Source organism: Pelodiscus sinensis, chromosome 24 (genome assembly GCF_052426305.1).
Source record: "Pelodiscus sinensis isolate ZL-2025 chromosome 24, ASM5242630v1, whole genome shotgun sequence".
NCBI lineage: Eukaryota > Metazoa > Chordata > Testudines > Trionychidae > Pelodiscus > Pelodiscus sinensis.
The window spans coordinates 2,442,655-2,461,244 of record NC_143075.1 but is presented as its reverse complement, the minus strand read 5'-3'; the positions used below and the strand labels follow the sequence as shown (position 1 = coordinate 2,461,244).

At 56.5% G+C, this 18,590-nt stretch overlaps 1 protein-coding gene across 2 annotated transcripts in view; it reads left to right on the top strand.

Moving 5' to 3' along the window:
* RNF207 (ring finger protein 207) overlaps positions 1-18,590 on the top strand; it is a 47,217-nt gene that overhangs the window by 18,270 nt on the left and 10,357 nt on the right. For both annotated transcript variants that reach the window (XM_075906587.2, XM_075906588.2), the window contains exons 4-13: positions 1,758-1,890; positions 8,257-8,401; positions 9,057-9,138; positions 9,977-10,052; positions 10,273-10,398; positions 10,804-10,850; positions 13,116-13,188; positions 14,007-14,075; positions 14,839-14,907; positions 15,416-15,537. In XM_075906587.2, coding sequence (XP_075762702.2) covers positions 1,758-1,890; positions 8,257-8,401; positions 9,057-9,138; positions 9,977-10,052; positions 10,273-10,398; positions 10,804-10,850; positions 13,116-13,188; positions 14,007-14,075; positions 14,839-14,907; positions 15,416-15,537 — 942 coding nt within the window. The remainder of the gene's footprint in view (positions 1-1,757; positions 1,891-8,256; positions 8,402-9,056; positions 9,139-9,976; positions 10,053-10,272; positions 10,399-10,803; positions 10,851-13,115; positions 13,189-14,006; positions 14,076-14,838; positions 14,908-15,415; positions 15,538-18,590) is intronic.

Here is an 18,590-nt window from a genome sequence, read left to right as displayed (position 1 = left end):
TAGCTCCATGATTAGTTTGCTGGCAGGGCCACAGCACAGGGAGATGCAGACTGGCGCTATGAAACCCAATCTCTCCCAGGTGACTGGTGGGTGAATCATCATTTCAATCCAACTCAACGTGCTCATTGTCCAGGGGAGGAGACGTCGAAGTTCCTGCCATCTCTGAGAACCTGCACGTGGAGGCACACTCTCCCGCAAGGGCTGGTGTGGCCGCAGTGCGGTGTCCGGTTGCGCTGGTGTCATACTGTTTGCGTTCTGGGTTTGATGGGAAGCGTCACAGTGGCGGCAGTAACGATTTCCACGATGCTCTTAAAGGAAACGGAGGAACATAAGTAAGGGCGTGACTCCTTTCTCTAGCACTGACGGGGAGCTGCAGTCTGAGCTCAACTGTGAGTGACGTTTCTCAGGGGCAGCACTGCTAGGATCTTAATCAACGAGCCTCTGGTTTTTTAGCGGTGTTGCTAAAGCAAGCCAGTGTGGTCAGGGCCAGGTGAGCTGCGAGAAGGCGCCTGGATTCTTAAAACAGCTTCTCTGACCTGATCCTGCAGTCACCCACCCTGGAAGGATTTCACTAACTTTGAATGTTGCACTCTTGCTTTTTAGGGCTCCAACAAAGCGTCCGTATGTCTGGGTGCCGGGACTTCGGCACTGTCCGAGGGCTTTAATGCAGGGCTTTGGGCAATTTCCGTCCTCTCGGAATTCTGTTTACTGCTATTTTGGGAAGCTGTTTGGAGGGTTGTTAGGGGAGGGGCTTCCGTGGTCACCTGCTGCCCGTTGGTTAAAGCTCCTTCCTGAAGAAGTCCCCTCTTGGCTTATTTTGATGTTACTAATATTTCCCTTCTGGGCTATGCTCTGTGGGACTGTATGGCCTGCTCCTTCATCTCTGCAATTAGAGGCTCTCTGTGGTGAAGGGAATCTGGGCAGCAATGTCCAGCGCTAAGCACGTGCCACAAGACTTGTGGAAGTTAAAGGCAAGTCGGAGCATTTCCGACACGAGCAGCCAGCCCCTCGCCATGTGTGCACACTGCACACTGCACACCGCCCGTGGGCAGAGCCACATGCAGATGGGCAAATTGGATTTAAAGATTAGTACTTTCCTGTTTACGCTGCAAGGGGGGAACAGGCGAGGATTTTACACCCCTGAAATTCATCAAGCACGGCTCTCCCGAGACTGGAATTACTCTGGCAGGAGCCTGTGGAACAAATCACGCAAAGTTTTGATGAGAAAGTCCCTGGAGCTCAGGCTGTTTATTTGCAAATGAGATATTTAAATGGCCTTTCTCTGTGCACCCCACGCAGTAACCTCCTAGGAGCCGAACCACCGTGTGCGGGATCCCACCCACTAGCACGCAGACATGCTGACGAACCTTCAGAGAGTTCAGCATGCTCTTTGGGGGACCAGCCTGGGCTGCAGGCAGGGCATTGCATTAAGATGGTTCAATGCTGCAGCTTAACGAGAATGCTTGCAGCAAATGGGAACATGCAGCAAGACAGAATGCAGCGCTGATGAAAACACAAAGTTATGAACCAAAGTCTGCTTCCAAGAATGGGGCATTCCTGGCCAGGAATGCCAGGTGCACAACAAGAAAGCACAGCTCTGAGCCTGGGTGGCTGCATTGCACTTTGCCTTATAGCAGAGGCCAGGAAGAGTCGGGCGGTAGCTTGTCACGCCAGCCCCAGAGGGTGGTTTCCCGTTAACATTTGCTGGTTGGAATGCAGAGCGATACTTGCCTGCCCTGTCTGTTCTGTCCCCTCAGCCACCAGTCCATAGTGAAAGGAAACAACGGGCTGCCGCCTGTGGACCGGCTCCTGAAGTTCCTGGTGGACAGCTCTGCAGAGTGCGAGGAGGATGTTCAGTGTGCAAACTGCGACCAGGAGTGCAAGAAACAGGTAAGAGAGAGTCCTGTGTTATGTCTCCAGCTTCACAGCTGTGCCTCACCCGTTGCAGAAGGCAAAGGAGTCCACAGCCCTGGTTGTGACGGCGCGTTGGGGTTTTCCCGTCTCCTGCACCCCCGTAGTGGCACGAACAGACTCCACCAGCCAGTAGAATAGAGGGAGTTTATTGCTTCTCCAGGATACAGCACAGCACAGATGTCATCTGGTTACAGGAACTGGGGCTAGGAGGCCTCAGTGCCCCCGCCCCTTGAGATGGGGGGTGGCTGGGCCCTACAATCCCAGCCCCCTCCCTAGCTCCTTCTCCCCTGCTTCCCAGACAGAAACTAACTAACTCTCTTCCAGCCCTGCCCCCCAGCCAGGGGCAGCATTCCACCTTTCCTTTGTTTCTCTCCCTGGGGGGTAGCTGGTCAGACAGGTTGAGAGACCCTCTTTGCATAATGACTCATCCCCTGCCCTGCTGGGCCGTGGTACAGATAGCAGCCACTGGGGGTCACCCACAGCCCCAGCATAGCAAACAGCAAGGTACCCACACTACGTCACACTGGTCCAAAAGGCTTCCAGACTACAGCCAATAATTCCAAACGCAAGTCCCACTTAGGCACCTATGTGAGTGGCCTGGTTTTCAGACGAGCTGAGTTTTTTTCCTGCCACGTTCTTGTTGCTTAGAGGGTCTTTTTTATGATCTCCCCAAACAGACTGTGTTTGGCTCCTGAACAGTGTCAGCATCACGTCCTAAAGCCAAGCCAAACTGGGAGAAGCACAACAGGGTGTATGGATCAGGAATTGGTTAAAAGACAGGAAACAAAAAGGCAGGCATAAATGGTCAGTTTTGAGAGCGGATAGGGGTAAATAGTGGTGCCCCTCAAGGATTTGTCCTGGGACTAGTGCTGTTCAACATACTCATAAATTATCCAGAAAAAGGGGTAAATAGTGAAGTGGGGAAATTTGCAAATGATACAAAATGACTCAAAACGGCTAAGGCCAAAGCTACCTGTGAAATGTTACAAAGGGATCCCACAGAACAGGGTGACTGGACATATAAATGGAAAATGAACTTCCAAGCTGATAAATACAAAAGTAATGCACATCAGAAAACATAATCCCAACTCTCTATAAAAAGGATGGATCTGAATTAGCTGTTACCACTCAAAAATCTTGGAGTCATTGTGCATTGTTCTCTGACAACATCTGCTTCCTGTAAAGCGGCGGTCCAAAAAGCTAGCAATGTTAGGAACTGTTAGGGAAGGGAGACATAAGACAGACAATATCGTAATGCAGCTGTATAAATCCATGGTAAGTCCACATCTTGAATACTATGTGCAGTGCTGGGCTGGCTGTCCCATCTCAGAACATTGAATACGGATTGAATCTCTCTAGTCTGGCACCCTCAGGACCTGATCGTTGCTAAACTAGAGAATTTGCTGGCCCATGGGAGGTCAATATTGTCTAGCAGCATCGCCATCACCTCCACTGCTCACTGGGCTCTTAGAAGACATTTCAGGGTAAATTAGAGCTAAACAGCAGCACAGAACACTGCGAGCCAGGGCTGGGGGCTGCAAACAAACTTTCTGGGACTGCGGTTGGCCACACCCATGATAAGTGGACGTCTGGCGAACTAAACTCATGCCGGACCACGGTGTTGCTGGACCAGCGAGTGCCGGATTAGAGAGGCTCCATCTGTTTTAGAATTGGAAACACTCCTGAGAAGGGCAACAAAAATGATTTGGGGTGTGAACAGCTTCCATACGAGGAGAGAGGAATAAGACTGGGACGTTTCAGCATGGAAGAAAAATGACGGTGGCTATGACAAAGAGCTATAAAATAATGACTGGTGTTGCCCTTTCACAACACAAGAACCAGGGATCCCCAGATTCAAGTAAGAGGCAGTGGGATTAACACAAATGCTAAGAAGTCCCTCACACCGGGCCCCGTCAACTTGTGGAACTTTCTGCCTGAGGATGTTGTAAAGGCCAAAACTACCACTGGCTCAACCCCCGCACCCCGCACTAGATACGTTCATGCAGAGGTGACAGAAGTGGGGACACCCAGGTGTGCAGCTTCGGCAAGAGCTGGCCGAGCTGAGGCAAAAGCCATCCGGGGACTAGTGACAGAGCCAGCAGGGACCCAGGTTGCGATAGGAAAGCATCTGGCAGACACGGCAAGTGACTTACACCGCTGAGTTCGCGGAAGACAGGTCCTTCAATGGCAATTAGCCAGGGTGTCAGGACAGCAAGCCTGTGCTTTGAGTGTCCTTTAATGGCCAGAAGCCAGGACCAGACAACAGGTATTACCATGTGATCATTTCTCCATGCCCCTGTGACAGACCGGGCCGTGTCTGGGCACAGCTGAGGGCGTCCGCTCAGGGTGAATTGCTTGAATCCGGGGCTCCTTACAGCCCCCGACTGGTGACCTCTCCACACAGGCCACAAACCAGTCCCACAGAGCGCTTCAGCAACCCGCCTGAAGCCTCCTGAGCAAAACCCCTCCGACACCCCAGCAATATCTGTGCCCCAGATGGCCCCGGGCCTCATATACAGGTGGGGGGTCCTAGCACCCAATCCCACCTACCCCGAACAAGTTCTGTCCGGTTCCAAGAAACCAGCCACAGATCCCTGGTCAATTTACCCTCTGGACCTTACCTACAAATCACGCTGGGCCAATCCTTTAGAATCTATATCTAAAGGTTTATTATTACAAGAAAGAAAAGCCTGAGAGTAAGGTTATTAAAGTACAGTACGTTACATGCACCGAATCTCCCAGTTCTCGATGCAGGCTCTAGCAGAGATGTTGCAGCTGCTGGTTTAAAAGTCCTTATTGCACATCCTACGATCAGGATGGGTTCACAGGTCTTCCGGGCGCTTCAATCCCTGCAGTGCTGCCTCTGGGATGAAGTGCTGAGCTGAGAACAAAATGACATCGACCACATGGCCTCTTTATACTCCTTCCTGGCCTCTTCTGGTCTCAGCCGGTCACCTGGTCCTCAGCCTCTCTGTGTTCCCTGCTGGCTGCTCTCAGGACAGCCCCCATTCTTTGGGTGTGTCTTTGGCCCATTGAGAACCATTGTTCCACAGGTAATTAGCATGTCCACAGGCTCCACAGGCTCGGCCCTGCCCAATGCTTAACCACATGCAGGGAAATCTTCAGTGTCCATACAAGTACATGCTAATAATTGCACACACAGACATTATACAAACACATGAACAGCGTATATAGGATTATCAGATAATAAACTTCTATTCAATACCCCACATGGCTCCCTTTTATACCAATTTCTGGGGCCAACACCCCCACCTAGGGGTGCAGCAGCGATCTGGCTGCTTCCCTCCAATTCAGTAATGTGACAGCCCCTCTGGGGCACCTGGCACTGACAGAGCCTTGGTCTGACCCAGCCTGGCAGCTCTTATGGGCAGGGTTCTGGACCAGCCTGCCAACCTCCCGAGCCCCGAGGGGGACAAGAGGACTGTTTGGTTCCAGTCAGCCAGTCCTCGGCCTCTCTGCTGAAACGGTCCACAAGGGAGCCACTTAGCGCCCATCGTGGCAGTGGGGGGTTATGGGATATGGCTTCCTGCCTGCTCAGAACTGTAGCGCCTGCTCTCAGCCCCAGCTGCTGGCATTCCTGGCCTGGACGATCACAGCAGGGAGCTGGAAACGAGGCTTCCCTCCTCTCCCCAGTCCCCTGCACTAGCCAGGCGGAACCCCATGCCCAAGGATTAGGCAGGGAGAAACCACACACCTGCCCGTCCTGCCATTGCTCGCAAGCCAGAGCTGCCCGTGGGGTGACCTGTCTAAGCACATGCTCAGTTAGGCTGAAGGACTAAAGCCACAGAGAGTCTCTGTCCCATCCCCCCCATCCTTCCCTTGCTGCTGTGTCTGCACGGAGCCAAACGGCACGAGCCAAAGGAGAGCTGGGCAGCATGTTTCACCAGCTCAGAGAAACATGGCTGCACTCAGAAAACACCCATGTTTGGGCAGTGGTCCCTGTATGCTGTGGGCTTGCACTCAGGGGAGATTCCAGTGCCACCCAGCTGATCAGCAGAGCACTCACAGCTAGGCTTGTGTGTCTCCTGCTAGTGCACATTGGCACATGCCTGGCTGCACATAAAATGTATTCCACACATGGATGGAAAAATCCACACCTGGGAAAGATTAGCGGGAACATTGGTGTGGGGTCTGGGAGGGAGCGAAGCTGGAGGCGTGGGCGTAGGGCGGCGGCTCTGGACTGGGGTGCGAGATCTGGGTGGAAGTTAGGGACTTAGGAAGGGGCTCAGGCTGCATGCAGGGCACTTACCAGGGGCAGCTCCCATTTGGTGTGGTGGGGGGTAAGGGGGTTCCATGCAGCCCGCACTCGCCTGCCACGATTCGTGGCCACAGGAGCTGCCCTCCAGCTGAGAGCAGCGTGGGGATGAAGGGGCAGGAATGTCAGCCCATGGAGCCACCTCCCTCTGCCCGCCGGGAAGGGCTCGCCCAGAACACGGGCTTTGTGGGTTACAGCCCAGGTCCCCCCAGTTTGAAGCACTGGGCTGCAGCCCCTACGACCCTTTCTGGACCCCGCCCTGCTGCTGAGGCCGGAGCAGTGTGGCTTTCCCCGGGCCACAGCAGCACCACGTGCAGCAGCCCCGAACCCCTGCACGGGGCTTGTTAGGCAGCTGCACAGCTGTGCCACTCGGAGGGAGCCCTGCGTTTGGATTCACTCCCAGCTTCAGCGCCCCAACAGGAGGCTTCCTGTGTTGAGGGCCTTCCAAGTAGGGCTGCGGCCAGCATGTCAGGTGGCATTTGCTCCCTCGCCTTGGGAACCGTTCCTGCATATAAGTTAAGCTACAGGAGGCACATGTAGGTACTGCAGCCACAGGCATTTCAAACACCTGTGCACCCTGTGGAACTCCTTGCCAGAGGATGTAGTGAAGACTAGGACTTTAATAGAGTGCAAAAAAGAGCTAGATACATGCCTGGAGGTTAGGTCCATCAATGGCTATTAGCCAGGCTGGGTAGGAATGGTGGCCCTGGCCTCTGTTTGTCTGGAGGTGAGTGACAGGGGAGGGATCCCGTGACAATTAGCTGTTGTGTTGCCTCCTTCTGGGGCACCTGGCACTGGCCACTGCTGGCTGACAGGACACTGGGCAGATGGACCATTGGTCTGACCCACTCTGGCCGTTCTGATGGTCTAGCATGGGATACATGGCACCAGCACTCACAGGCACCTGCGAGCGTCACCCTTCTGGAATGTATGGAAACGCATTTCTCTACCCGGGGTGGCTGTGTCATCGCTACCCTCCCGGAGAGACCAAGCGCGGAACGTGCGGCTGATTTAGAGCTTCACGGAGACTCCTGCTTCCGAAGATGGTGCCATCAGCTACCCCCTTGGGTGCTGGTAGGGAAAAGGCAGGGCAGACCTACCACTGCCTCTCTCCCAGCATTCCTGCAGCTACCCACATGCTCAAAGCCTTCCCTTCCCCCGCTGCACTGTCGTCTCAGGCTGGATTTGGGCTGCCTGGTTTTCTTCCCTGGGCGTGGGCTGCAGTCTCAGATGCTGCTGCAGGCCCTGCCAGCAGGCCGGTCACCTGCGGGAGGTTCCGCTCTTCTCCCAGCGCAGGGACGTGCGACAGCAGGGAAGCGACCCAGCAGGTGAGGAGGCAGGAGCGTCGTAGGACAGCGAGTTGGCTCCCCCTCAGGAGACCCTGTCTGCCCAGGCGAGCTGGTAACTAAGCCACGGGCTCACTTGGGGGCACTTAAATCGCCTGATGGGGGCACGTGACCAAAAGGACTAGAAGCTGTAACAGGCAGGGGCGCTCACGCCCTGGGGGGCAGCCGGACAAAGCTGGCTGCAGGAGAGGAGAGACTCGGTGACTCAGACGCCGTGTACCGGGGGCGGAGTTCCGAAAGGCCTCCGGCTGACCCCCAAAGGTGCTCAGGCATGGGAAGGCAGCGGAGGCAGAGACAGAGCTTCCATTGCGAGTCTGCTGTGGGCTGTGGAAGGCAGCGTGTCACGGCGTCACAACCCTTCGCAAAGCCCCTATGCTATGCGCTTCTCAGACACGCGTCCCTGCCCACGAAGTTTTGCAAAGGGTAGATGAACAGGTCTGAGGCCACACCCTGGGCCTGACACAGCTCAAGGGAGGTGCAGCAGGCGTCCAGTACGGGGAGATGCCGGGGAGGGTCCAGCAGGAGGCGCTCGACCGGGGCTGTGACGCTCCCCGATGCCGTTAGCCACAATGCTGATGCCTGCCCGGCTCGTCCTGGTCCCTACTCTTGGCCAGGGCCGTTTCCGCCCAGAGACAGACCGACACCCTCTCAGCTGAGAAACGCCCCCCCGAGAGCTCAGAGTTCAACCCCCTTCGCGGCTTGTTCCCCATTTGCCCCCAGGAGATGGACACCATGTATTTCTGCAACACCTGCAACCAGCCGCTCTGCAGCAAGTGCCGCGAAGAGACCCACAAAGCCAAGATGTTCTCTCGTCACGAGATCGTCTCCTTGACGAAGCGCACCAAGGACATCCACAAGAAATGCTGTGAGTACCTCCCCCCGCCCTCGCCCCCGGGCAGCGCCACAGGGAGCAGGGCCTGTTGGCACCTCTGGCCCAGCGGGATCCAGTATCTCTCCTCTTGGAGTAGCAGGCACCGGCCAGGAGCTGGACCCTGCATTGCTGTCCCAGGTGGGGTGCCAGGCCAGGAAGCTGCATGGGGACCATGCAGCTGGCAAACGGAGGCAGCCACCCCCCAGCTTCTACAGGAAGCAAGGCTGCACCTGGCTAACAGGCAGCATGCGCTGCGCCTCCGTGCAAAGGACTCCGGGGTAAGCACAGAAGGCTCCCTGCAAGGTGCGCAGGTGAGGAAAGCATTGATTAAAAGGGCTATGCCTTGGGCAGCAACCTGCCTGCAGCCTCCTCCAGTTGGCCTCATGGGATGCTCAGCCAGAGAGCCTGCAGGTCCAAGCGGTGCCGTCTGAACAGAGGGGCAGCGACAACAGACCGGGGCCGGTGGCTATGCTGTCAGAGATGGGGCACCTCTCAAACACGGGAGGAGGGGCATCTCCAGCCTCAGCGGGGTGGACAGCCCCTGCCGCTCCGCTGAGGACAGAGACGCCCCTAGATTCACCTGCCTAGATTCTGCGGTTCTCTCTTCCGGGCGCTTGTTTTACTCTGGGCTGAATTTGTTTGTTCCCAGCTCTTCATGAGGAACCTTACATCATGTTTTCAACCGAGAAAAAATCCATGCTCTGCATTAACTGTTTCCGGGACATGCAGGTGTAAGTAGCAGAGTGGCTGGCTCCCGGCCCCTCACCTTAGAGCAGCCGTAGCCTGCACCCCCTTTTCAAATTCCTTCCTCAGCTCCCCGGAGGCTGGGGGGAGACGGAGTGCGGGAGGGGGGGGGGCTGCAGGGAGGGCATGGTCGCTAAGCCTGAGAAACAGGCCTGGGCTGTCGTTTGCAGAGGTGACCGTCGGGCCCGGCAGCAGCTGCCATCCTGGTGCCAGGCACAGAGCGGATAGGGCCCCTGGGCGCTGGAGCGGCCCAGGGAAGGGACAGCGCGAATGGAAACAGATCCAGAAAGCAGCAGCACTTCTCAGCTGGAGCCGCGCCCCGCTCACCCGGCACTGGAGCTGTTCCAGAACAGCAGCGTTTGCTGGACCTGGGGGAGCTTTTTCTAAAGGGAAAGGAGGGAGACACGTGGGCAGAGGTCAGGAAGCAGCAGCAGGAGCATTTACATTAGCAGGCTGAAACCCACAGCCCCCCCCAGGCTAAGAAAGCCACAGGCAGGGGACCCAGGCAGAGTAGCAGGAGATGGGAGAGTGCGAGCAGAGAGATTCTGCTTTGGGGGGCAGACAATCGGCACACGACTGTGAGCCCGGGACTGTGTGTCTGTCTCCCAGGCAGCTGACAGATGGGCAGGGGGAAGACCCGGTCGTTGTTCCCCTGCTGCCGCAAGAGGCCCCGGTTCAAGCACCTTGCTGCTCCAGTCTGCAGGGGACTCTCGTTAGTGGCTGGGCAGCTCTAGCCTGGCCGGACTAGAGGAGAGGAGGAAGAGCGACGAGCAGCTTTTGCAGGCTTCTGGCTGCTCCTCATGCCCAGGTCTCTGCCTCTTCCAGAGAAAGCCGAGCCCACTGCATTGACATCGAGACGGCCTACATGCAAGGCTGCGAGAAGCTCGACCAGGCTGTCGTGGTGGGTAGCGTTTGGGAGCTGCCTTCTGCGGGTCAGTCTGGGGCTGGTTTATCACCGGAATTGCGGGGGTGCGGGAATGGCTCTGGGATGGCTCCGTCCGCTGTACGGGAGTGAACGCTGCTTCATGGCTGCGGGGGGTGGACAGCGCCCAGGCCCGGGCCACGTGTCCTGGCTCAGTCACTGCTTGCCCCCGACTCCCCCACTGTCTCGTGCTCCCTAGGCCGTGAAAGAGCTGCAGACGTCCACGCGAGAGGCCATCGTCCTGCTCAAAGCCATGATCGAGGAGGTGCGCAACAGCGCGGACGAAGAGAAGACCTCCATCAACTCGCTCTTCAGTAGCATGCAGGTATGGAGCAGCTGGCCGCGGCCACGGCTGGCCCTTTGGTGGGCTGCCCAGAGAACAGGCTTCCAAGCGGCACTGCCCGGACACTGCACCCACATGAGGGGGATCAACAGCCAGCAGATGCTCTCAGAGTGCGGGAATTATCCACCTCGGGCCCCCTTCGCCTCTCACCCCCACTGGCGGCAGGGGCGCTCCCCCGCCTGGCAGGGAGAAGTCAGAGAATCAGCTTCTCCCATCTGTTCTCCCAGGCAGAGGGGCATCTCGGCACCTCATTCCCCACGGGGCGGAGAGGGGTGAGAGCTCAGCAGTGGACTCGAGAGCAGGGAGACTGTTTGCGCTCAGCCTGGGCCTGGTGAATGGCAGCAGCTCGCTAGGGACGCTCTGATCATTGTCTTTCTCCCGCCGCAGGAGAAACTAGCAGAAAGGAAAAAGATGCTTCTGAAAGCTGTTCAGAGGTAAGGCCAGCCGGCACCGTCACAGGGACTACCGCTGGGATGGGATGCATAGCGGAGCCACGTTTTAATGGGGAGCTTTAGTAAGCTTCTGCAAAAATCCCAATCTCTCACCTGGGTCACAGAATCCGCATGCAGAGGGAAGAGCAAGAGATACGTTAACAGGTAAGAGAAAGCGAGAGAGGCAACTCCTCCTTCACACGCCTGCCACGGTTAACGGCAGCTAGAGCAGAGCGGAGGATTCCTCTGTGTTGCTGCTCTGCTTTCAGAAAAAGAGGAAGAAGAGCGGAGGCGTTTGCAGTAAAGTCCCCGGCTGCCCCTGCCCCTTTCCATTCAGAGGCAAGAACTTCTATTGCAACAAGATCAAGGACCGTGTGATAAACTCCAATAAGTTGTTGAGGGTGATTTTGTTCTCCCGGACATTGGGCTTGTCTTCACTTGCCCCGAGATCGATGCTCTGGAGATTTAGACCCGCTAAATCAAACCCTGGGAGATCAATCGACCACTCATGATGCGCACACACACACCCCCGGTTGACCCACGTATGCCACCGGGTCACGAGGAGTCAGGGAAGTCGACTTGAAGAGTTCCTCATGTCGACCTCCCCCAGTGGGGATGCTTCGGAAATTCAACCTAAGGTACCTCAATTCCAGGAACTCCATTCTCATAGCTGGAGCTGTGTATCTTAGGTCGACTTTCTCCCGTAGTATAAACCTGGCCTAGAACCAGCTGTCAGCATTTGTGGCTGCATTACTGATCGCTTGCTCTCTCTCTCTCATTCACACACCCCATTTCACTGGTACAGGTTGAACCTCTGTCTAGTCCGGCACCTTCGGGACCTGACTGGTGCCAAACCAGAGAATTTGCTGGACCACAGGAGGTCAATATTGTCTAGCAGCATCACCAGCACTTCCACGGCTTGCTGGGCTCTCAGAAGACACTGGGGTAAATTAGAGCTAGATAGCACAGAACACAGAGAGCCAGGACTGGTGGATGTAAACAAACTTTATGGGACCGCGGGAATCATGGCCACACCCCCGCTAAGTGGACACTGGCTAACATCATGCCAGACCATGGAGGTTGCTGGACCAGAAGCTGCCGGGCTAGAGAGGTTCAACCTATAGCTGACCGAGCAAGCCACCCATTAGTGTCAACATTTTTGTAACTGATAAACAGAAAAGTTGGTGCAGCTAATATTACCGAGAAGTCCCTCTTCCCACCTGCAGTCCTGCCCCTTCCTCTAGGCCAGCTGTCCTGTCTGCATTTTGGACATTAGCAGCCCTGCAAGTAGGGTGCCAATTGGTGTCAGCTCCATAAGACGCGATGAAGGGGCTAGTTCGGCAATGGACAGTTCCAGGTTTTATTCTTTTCAGTCAACGTTTTTACAAAGTTGCAAACATTTCAGCGGTTGTTTTGCAGGCTGAGCCTCAGCGCAGGCAGCTCGCCCAGCAGAGGGGACAGCAACAAACCAGCGAGCTGGGGCACACGAGTTGATCTGGATTGTTGCTCTTGCCTCCAGCTGCAAGAACTTGCATCCCAGTTTGAATTTTAAAAAAGGATTTTCCAACAATACAAACATCCTCATGCCTTGTGAAATATTTTACTGTTAATACAAATGAGTCACACGACGTTTCAGGTACTTAGTCAGCACCCAGACCATTAAACAACATGGCGAGCGCTGTGTTCTAGCCAGCACCCTCTCACTCCTGGGTTTTTCCAGTCGTCTAATCCACAGCCCAGGTTATACAATAGTGACCCTGAGCTGGTCTAGTGACGTTACCTAGGCTGTGTCTACACGGCCGTGTTATTTCGGACTAACGGCAGTTATTCTCACATAACACCATGCGCGTCTACACAGCAAGCCCGTTATTTCAAAATAATTCGAAGTTATGGGCTTCTTACTCCGACTTCTGTCAACCTCATTCATGAATAAGGGAAGCCAGGGGAAGAGTGCTCAATTTCGACAACTGCTGTGTCGACAGCATCAAAAGCTCGCAATTAGTGTAGCTCAGGTTACATAGCTTCTTTCGAGGTTAGCCCTGCTGTGTAGACATGCCCCTGGTGACTTGCCAGGGCCCCGGACAGGTCCAGTATATTTCTTGGTAAAACACTATTCAGTTCCCTTCCTCCACAGCCAGTAGGCGAGGCGTGAGCTGGACCAGAAAACTGGGTTTTGCAGTAATAATATGTACGAATTACTCAGGTCCTTCCCGCTCAGTCTGGTCTCGACAGTGAAGTAAAATGTTGGTTTTCTCCTGTAATGTCCAGTCAGTATGAAGAGAAGGAAAAGGCGTTTAAGGAGCAACTGTCTCACCTGGCATCCCTGCTGCCCACCCTGCAGGTAAGCCCAGGCCAGTCCCAGCCCCGCCGGGCTACGCTGCTCCTGCAAGGCGCACGCTCTCCGGGGAGCCCAGCAGATGCTCAGTGATCCCGCGATCTCTAGGCTCCTGGCTGGTTGCTTGTTTACATAGGAGTCAGTCAATACACGGGGCTCTCGGGCCTCAGTGCAGCACCTCAGTGACCAGCAGCTCCAGGATATTTCCCAGGAAAAGAAAACAGCCAACTAAGCGCAGGGTTGGTCGCGTGGCCATGGAGCGGCCGCCACGCTTGCCTGCCGCTCTGCAGCCAGGCTGAACCAGAGCTGCTAGAAACCTTCGTGTCCCTCCAGGCTGGGGTGTTTGCCAAGGCCAGCCGGGTGTTCACACTTCGCTCCTGGAGCGGTTTTCCCATGAACCCAGCAGCCACGCTGCAGCGGGGAAACTGAGCCACAACCCGAGCAGTGCTGCGCTGCTGTAGCTCCCCCGGGGCCCGTTCCACGCCTGTGAGTTCAGAGAGAAGGGTCAGACCCGTCGTGCCCACGAGTGGCAGAAGCTGGTCCACCGAGTGGGGGATTGTGCACGGCATCGTTCCCAGAGGAGGGGTGGCTCCGTGGCACACGGGGCTTTGGTCGGGTCCGCAGGCCGCGGGCGTTTTCCATCTGCCAGGGCCCTGCCAGGCTCTTCCTGGTCTCTGCCGCGGTGACATCCGCCGACTGAGCACTTACTGCATATACCTGGGCTGGGAATTCCCCCGGGGCGGGAACCCCTCCCCCGCCAGGTGCCCAGCCCTGGGGTTGTGCAGCGGATGTGAGTAATGGCCCTGCTTTGTCATTCTGTCCAGGTCCATCTGGTCACCTGCTCGGCCTTTCTGAGCTCTGCCAACAAGGCCGAATTCCTGGATCTGGGCTACGTAAGTAACATTCTGAGCCTGGAGCGCTGGCTGCCTTCCACAAGCACCGGGGGGGGGGGGGGGGGGCGGAGCCGTGTGCCTCCCCGGAGCCCCGGGGAGAGGGGAGCGGAGAAAAGGATTCCCCCAAACGCGCCCGGACCCCAGAGGTGGGAAGACGCTTGGCTCATGGGCTCGCACTTTGGGGCTGGTCGTCTCACTCCCTGCCCTTGGGTGTCAGCTGCGCCAGGGAGCGGAAACCCAGCAAAATATCAGGAGCCAGCCCGTCTGTGCCAGGCCTCCGGGGCAGAGTCCCCCAGCAGCACAGACGCAGGCACCGGCACTGCCCCAGGGCCCTGGAACATTTCCTAAGACCTTCCGCAGAGCTGAGCAGAAAGCTCTTCGCCGTCGGCCTGGTCACGTCACTAGTGTGCAGGGCAGCCCACGGCGAGAGGGCGGCTCCCGGCATGTCCGACAGCCAGGCCTGCAGCAGGAAGGAGGGGGCGCAGGGCCCGCAGCGGGAAGGAGGGGGAACAGCAGCGGGAAGGAGGGGGCGCAGGGCCCGCAGCGGGAAGGAGGGGGCAGCAGGGGGGGGCGGGAGGGAGGGGGCTGGGAGGAAGGGGGGCAGCAGGGCGTGCAGCAGGAAGGAGGGGGGCAGTAGCGGGAGGGAGGGGGCAGTAGTGGGAGGGAGGGGGGCAGCAGGGCGTGCAGCAGGAAGGAGGGGGGCAGGGAGGGGGAGCAGGGCCCGCAGTGGAACGCTCTCACACAATGTCCCGCTCGCTTTCAGCAACTGATGGAGAGGCTCCAGAAAATAGTCAAGCTCCCGCATCGCTTGCGACCCACGCAGACCAGCAAGGTGAGCCCCCCCTCCCAGGCCACGGGCCCCGCTGTCGCCGGAGCGCCACACTCTGGAACGTGCTGTACACTTGTCAGGTCGGGTCAGGGGCACTGACCTCTCCCGCGCCTGCCTCCAAATAGCCAAGTCACCGGAGTCATTGCTGCTGTTACGTCCCCAGCTCCCCACGGCCCCAAGCCCACTGCGCTTTCAGCACGCACCCCAACAGCCCGGCAGCACCACGGCTGCCCACGAGATAAGCCAGGAGAGCTGGCAGCACGTTAGCCTGGGTGGTTATTTCCTGTTCCTCAAGCGTGTTTCATCCCTCCTTGCCTGGAGGAAACGCCCAGGCCAGACTAGACTGGGCCGGGTCGCAGACAGAGCACGGTGCCCTATGCAGCTAGTTTGGGGCTGCTCGGTCTTGAAGCCCAGTGCATTTTAGGGTACCTAAGCAAGGGAATAGTCACGGAAGGAGCAGAGGTCACCCTGCCTCCCAGATGTCCTCATCTGTCTCTTTGGCCCTGTGCAGATAAACACCGAGTTCCGGGCTGAGTTTGCCCTTTGCTTGGAGCCGCTGTTGCTGCTGAATCCGCGCCGGTCTGTGGTGGGGAGTGGAGGGGGCATCGGACCTGGGATCAGCAATGGAAACATGTAAGAGGCCCAGTTCTCAGCTGCATGCCCGGGGAGGGAGAGGGGAGCCACAGTCTCCACGTGCACAGTGAGATTTGGGGGGTAAATACTAACACAGGACTGGCCTGCAGAAAGCAAGTGGCAGTTCTCACCGGTGGCTCCGCAAGATGCACACAAGCCAAAAGGTGCCCAGGTGGCCGGGTAGCTCGGTACTGGAGATGAATCCGGGCCAGGAGATCATGAGCAATTGCCATAGGATGCTGCAGTTGGCTTCTGCTCTGTCATATCTGAGGTCACCTATGCCCATCACCCTGGTCTCTGGGCATGTTATCAAAACCAGGCCAGCAGAATCCAGCCCCACTTTCTCCGTATTGGGCAAAGCACTGGTACGCTGGGGCCAGAAGTCTCACAGGAGCAGGTCAGAAAGTAGGCTGCCAGAAGACCTTTCAGGGAGGTTTCTTTCCAATCTCTCTCTATATAAAAAGTTTTTCCCGACGGACGATAGAATGTTCCTGCCGGGCAACAGACGGACGTCATCACATCATCAGCATCAGCATCAGCAGGCTCTCAGAGAAGAAAGCAGGGGGGGTAGGTGAGTGTAGCGAGCAGAGGATGCAGCCCCCTAGTAAACCTACTTTGAAGTTGCTGCTTCTACACGCTGAAGAAAATCCACCTTCCCCCAGGACTCTCCCTTGGCAATTTGCCTGAGAAACAATGATGTAAAGTTGGATTTTCAAAGAACCGAGCAGTCCTGTACAAATCTGAGCATCTCCTTAGAGGCAGAATCTGTTCTACACACAGTCGGTAGAAGAAAACAGAAGGGCAGGTCCATCTGGGGTAGACTTTGAAACCCTCGGACATCTTGGGTCATTCTTCCAGCTGCCTTCTTGATTTCAGGATGAGGGTAGGATGAGCAGAAACACAGACCCTGCTGTGCCACATGGAGAGTACGTCAGGGTGCTCCCGGAACGAGTCACCTTCACAGCTGCTCCAGCAGATAGCACGGCTAGTGGTGCCATCTGGTGCAGCTCTTCCACAGCGACCGCGACTCTCTGGGAGCGTGGGGGGGACGGTGCCTTGCAACAGCCGCCTGTGGAAAAGGGCAGAGTGGGATGTAGTTGCACATGGAGTCTCCCCCACTAAGCCACCGATCCTTCCAGCATTCAGAGAGAACTCGCGGATCAGGCTAAAGGGAGCAGCCTCCTCCACGGAGCCTTTGTGGCTTGGTTTGGAATATTTGGTTTGTTACATTTTATAAACACAAAACACAAACACAGAATTATTGGCTAATCCACACGCAATGCTGGAAGTGCCACTCAAACACCATCACTGCATCTCACGCACAGCGCCGAGGGGGGCAGCCTGCCAAGCACACGGAAGACTCGTGACAGCTGGACTGCCGTTCAGCTTTAGTCCTACATTAAGGTGACCAGCAGGACGCAGAGGCTAGTGCTCCTGAAAGGAAGAGCCTGACAGCATGAGGTAGAAGCAGGAGGAGGCTGGCTTGGCCAGGATACCTCCCTCCTGACCTGCAGCACCCCTTGCTATTCCTGCCACAGGCGGCTGTTTATTTTAATTTTATCCCTGCCCTGTGCATTGGTATGAAATGCTCCGATGCTCTCTTGCCGCTCCGCCTTTCCAACGAGCTGCCCTTGACTTTGTCAGGATGAGCAGTGCCCCAGGGACAGTGCGTAACAGCTGTGCTGATTAGTGTCAGGAATAGGCACAGGGAGGTGAATTGGCAATTCCTGGAAACCAGGGTTTGGTGCACAAGGGGAGCTGCGCGTCTGTTCTGCCGGAGACAGTCTGATGAAACGTGATGGACCCTGAAAGGTGGGATCCTCCTTACAGCACAGCAGGGGTGCGGGCTGGTGCAGATCAGGAGAGAAGTGGTTAGTTTAACAGCAGCTTTAAGGAAAATCTGCCAGAAACTCCTCCACCCACACCCCACCTTTTCCTTGCAAAGAGCGGCAAGTGTCAGAGGACAGAGCGTTTGTCTGTCCATGACCAATGCCTTCCTTGGCGGACAGGTAAATCACAGGACACTGGAATTGCCGAAGTCAGGAGGAAAGCAGTAAGCGTTCCCAAGAATTCCCGCCCTTATCACAATCACTGGCGAAGTGGGAATCTTCCCTGTACTAATCCATACAAACCGTGAGCCCGGAACTACTGACCACACAGCAGCAGGGCCCAAGTCGTAGATTGCAGCAAGTCCTCTGGAATATCTGACGAGACCTTCGCTGTAACTAGTGACTGTTGGAGGACAAGATAACGGAGGCTGACGCGCATCGTGATCACCCATGACAGTATCTATCCCCTCTGAGCCAGAGCTCTCCCTGTTCCTTGGCCACTTCTCAGAGCCCCACCAGGCCCATGTCACAGCTGCAGAACTGAAACACATGGCGGGAAAGTGACCCAAAGGCCACGTGGAGCATGGTGCCAAGACAGCGTGAGGGGCCAGGCCTCCTGGCTCCATTGCTACGCTCTGCCTCGTAGCTACAGAAGAACCCTGCCCACCTGGAGGTCACGTCTCCCCACGGATATGCCTATGGGAGGCCCTTTGGGCTCTGGCAAAGAGCCACCCACACAAATCCAGAGCCACGTCTTGAGACTCCAGCGACAACGATCCTGGTTTGGCTCTTGGTCGCTGCCAATGCCCTGCAGCTACTGACCAAGTGCCATGAATCTTCCACCGGGAGTCACTCCTCATCGCACCGGCCTCTGGAGGATCTTTGGGCTCCCTCCACCTGGAGTTAGCTGGAGCACAATCAACTCCCTTCTCTGCCTCAGGCATGGAACGCAGTGTGGTGAACAACACGGAGTCCTGTGACACCTTACAGACCAACAGATTTATTGGAGCATGAGCTTTCGTGGGCGAAGACCCACTTCGTCAGTGTGATGCAAACAGTCTGCTAGTCGGCCTCCAGCCCTCCTGCATACGCGCCCCTCGCCCCCTTGAAAGGATCCGACCAAGCCAGCTCCCGGGTGGTGGGACGGGTGCTGCACTGCACTGCGGGATGAAGAGCCCCGAGCTATTCTCCATGATGCTGACAGTGACTCGCTCGCTCCCTGGT